We start from the raw sequence: 1686 nt of genomic DNA, 5'->3' as shown, positions 1-1686 counted from the left end.
AATAATTAACAATTAAAATAAAATATTATTTCAAACATCAAAGGATCAATGGCCCAATATATGTGTATCAACTATGAAAATCTATAATTGAAAATGAGATAGTAAATATCCTCTCCGCTTACAACTAATCAACAACTAACATTGAACTAATAAATTGCGATTTATGGAAATAATCTGTCACATTATTAGTTTATGAATTATTGCTGTTATAAATATGTATTTAATAAATTGCTGGATTTATCATTGGGTACAGATAAAGCTGATAATGCTCCATTGGTTGTCGGCATAATTTATCCAGGGATCTAATTAAATCAGTAATGTTCAATGGAAAAATTCTACAAACTGTTAAATTACATAATCTAACTGTAACATCAGGCATAAGATGCACTATGATACATATCAACGATAATCAATAATTTTTTAATATGAAAAACAAATCTACGTTACGTTCAATGTCCTACACATTATTTCTATGTCGAAGCTAACACCGATGGACAGTAAAAAAAAATAATATCAATATGATTGATGTTTAACGCAAAATTATATAAACATAAAATAGAAACGTGACAATCTGATAATATATCGACTATAGAAAAATAAAATAGTGACTGATTATATTATCAGTGAGAGGTAAATTCAATGATTTGAATTTCATGTGATATTACCAAATTGTCGTAATTTCTATCAACAAAAAAAATGGTTTTTGGTTTTATTTTTCGTTCTCTTCGAATTAAAATCTGACCGAAGCAGTACTGTTCGTCGGTAAAGTCACGACAATCGTAGAAATTGTCGCACCGATGGGCTGCGGGTATGCAATTTCCATCGGCACATTTAAAATCAGTGGGTGTACAATTTCTTGATCCATTTAGTTTTGTCGTTCCATGATAATCAACGCCAAATTGATCATGATAATCCACTGTATCGGTCATGCTGACTGATGTATTCCAGATGATTGGTGTGCTTTTATGCCATGTATCATCTATACCTAGAAAATTTAAACCCCAGCACGTACGATAGTGCAGGTTTATATCGTTTTCAAGTACATCATTATCATCATCATCATCATCATCATCATCATCATACCTTGGAGAACTATGATTCTATGAGTGAGATCTATTGATTACTAAATGCCAAAAATTCTTTATCGGATAACGTTTTCGGGCTATAATTTTTTAATTAGTCGATAATTTATTATTACCTCGTCTGCAATCTAGTTCATCCTCATTTCTCGAACAGTCTTGTCTGCCATCACAAACTGCTGACTGAGGTATGCAGGTACGATCATGACACGTGTACTCGTTTGCTCTGCATTCACTTGGGGGTGGATAGGGTGGTGTGACACCAGCTGTCAAATAAAAATATCCATCAATCGTAATCAATTTATCAACTGATTAAGATCCCCCAGCTATCAATGAGCTATTGAAAGTGAGAGATTTATTCATTTTTTTTTCTCATTGCTTAGCATTTCGGTGACATGTCTAAATATTATTTTAAAATATCACGCCTCAATATTACCACCAAAAATATTACAGTAAATATTATATACATACATATACATATAAGTAATGACAATTAATTATGAAAATATTAATCACCAACTAATTAATCGTTAATACATCATGTGGACAAATATTATACGTCAACGTATAATACGTCAACGTGTTTTTGAATATTTTGTAAAATATT

At 30.9% G+C, this 1686-nt stretch overlaps 1 protein-coding gene across 1 annotated transcript in view; it reads right to left on the bottom strand.

The window, feature by feature from the left end:
• Nucleotides 1-1686, bottom strand: part of trol (terribly reduced optic lobes) — a 131224-nt gene that overhangs the window by 22418 nt on the left and 107120 nt on the right. Inside the window, exons 18-19 of the mRNA XM_011303637.1 lie at nucleotides 1199-1345; nucleotides 743-985 (exon numbers count right to left, since the gene is read on the bottom strand). Of these exons, the coding sequence (XP_011301939.1) occupies nucleotides 743-985; nucleotides 1199-1345 (390 nt within the window). The remainder of the gene's footprint in view (nucleotides 1-742; nucleotides 986-1198; nucleotides 1346-1686) is intronic.

Source organism: Fopius arisanus, unplaced genomic scaffold (assembly GCF_000806365.1).
Source record: "Fopius arisanus strain USDA-PBARC FA_bdor unplaced genomic scaffold, ASM80636v1 scaffold00032, whole genome shotgun sequence".
NCBI lineage: Eukaryota > Metazoa > Arthropoda > Insecta > Hymenoptera > Braconidae > Fopius > Fopius arisanus.
Note: the sequence above shows the minus strand (reverse complement) of the source record. Positions and strands in the feature narration are given on the sequence as shown.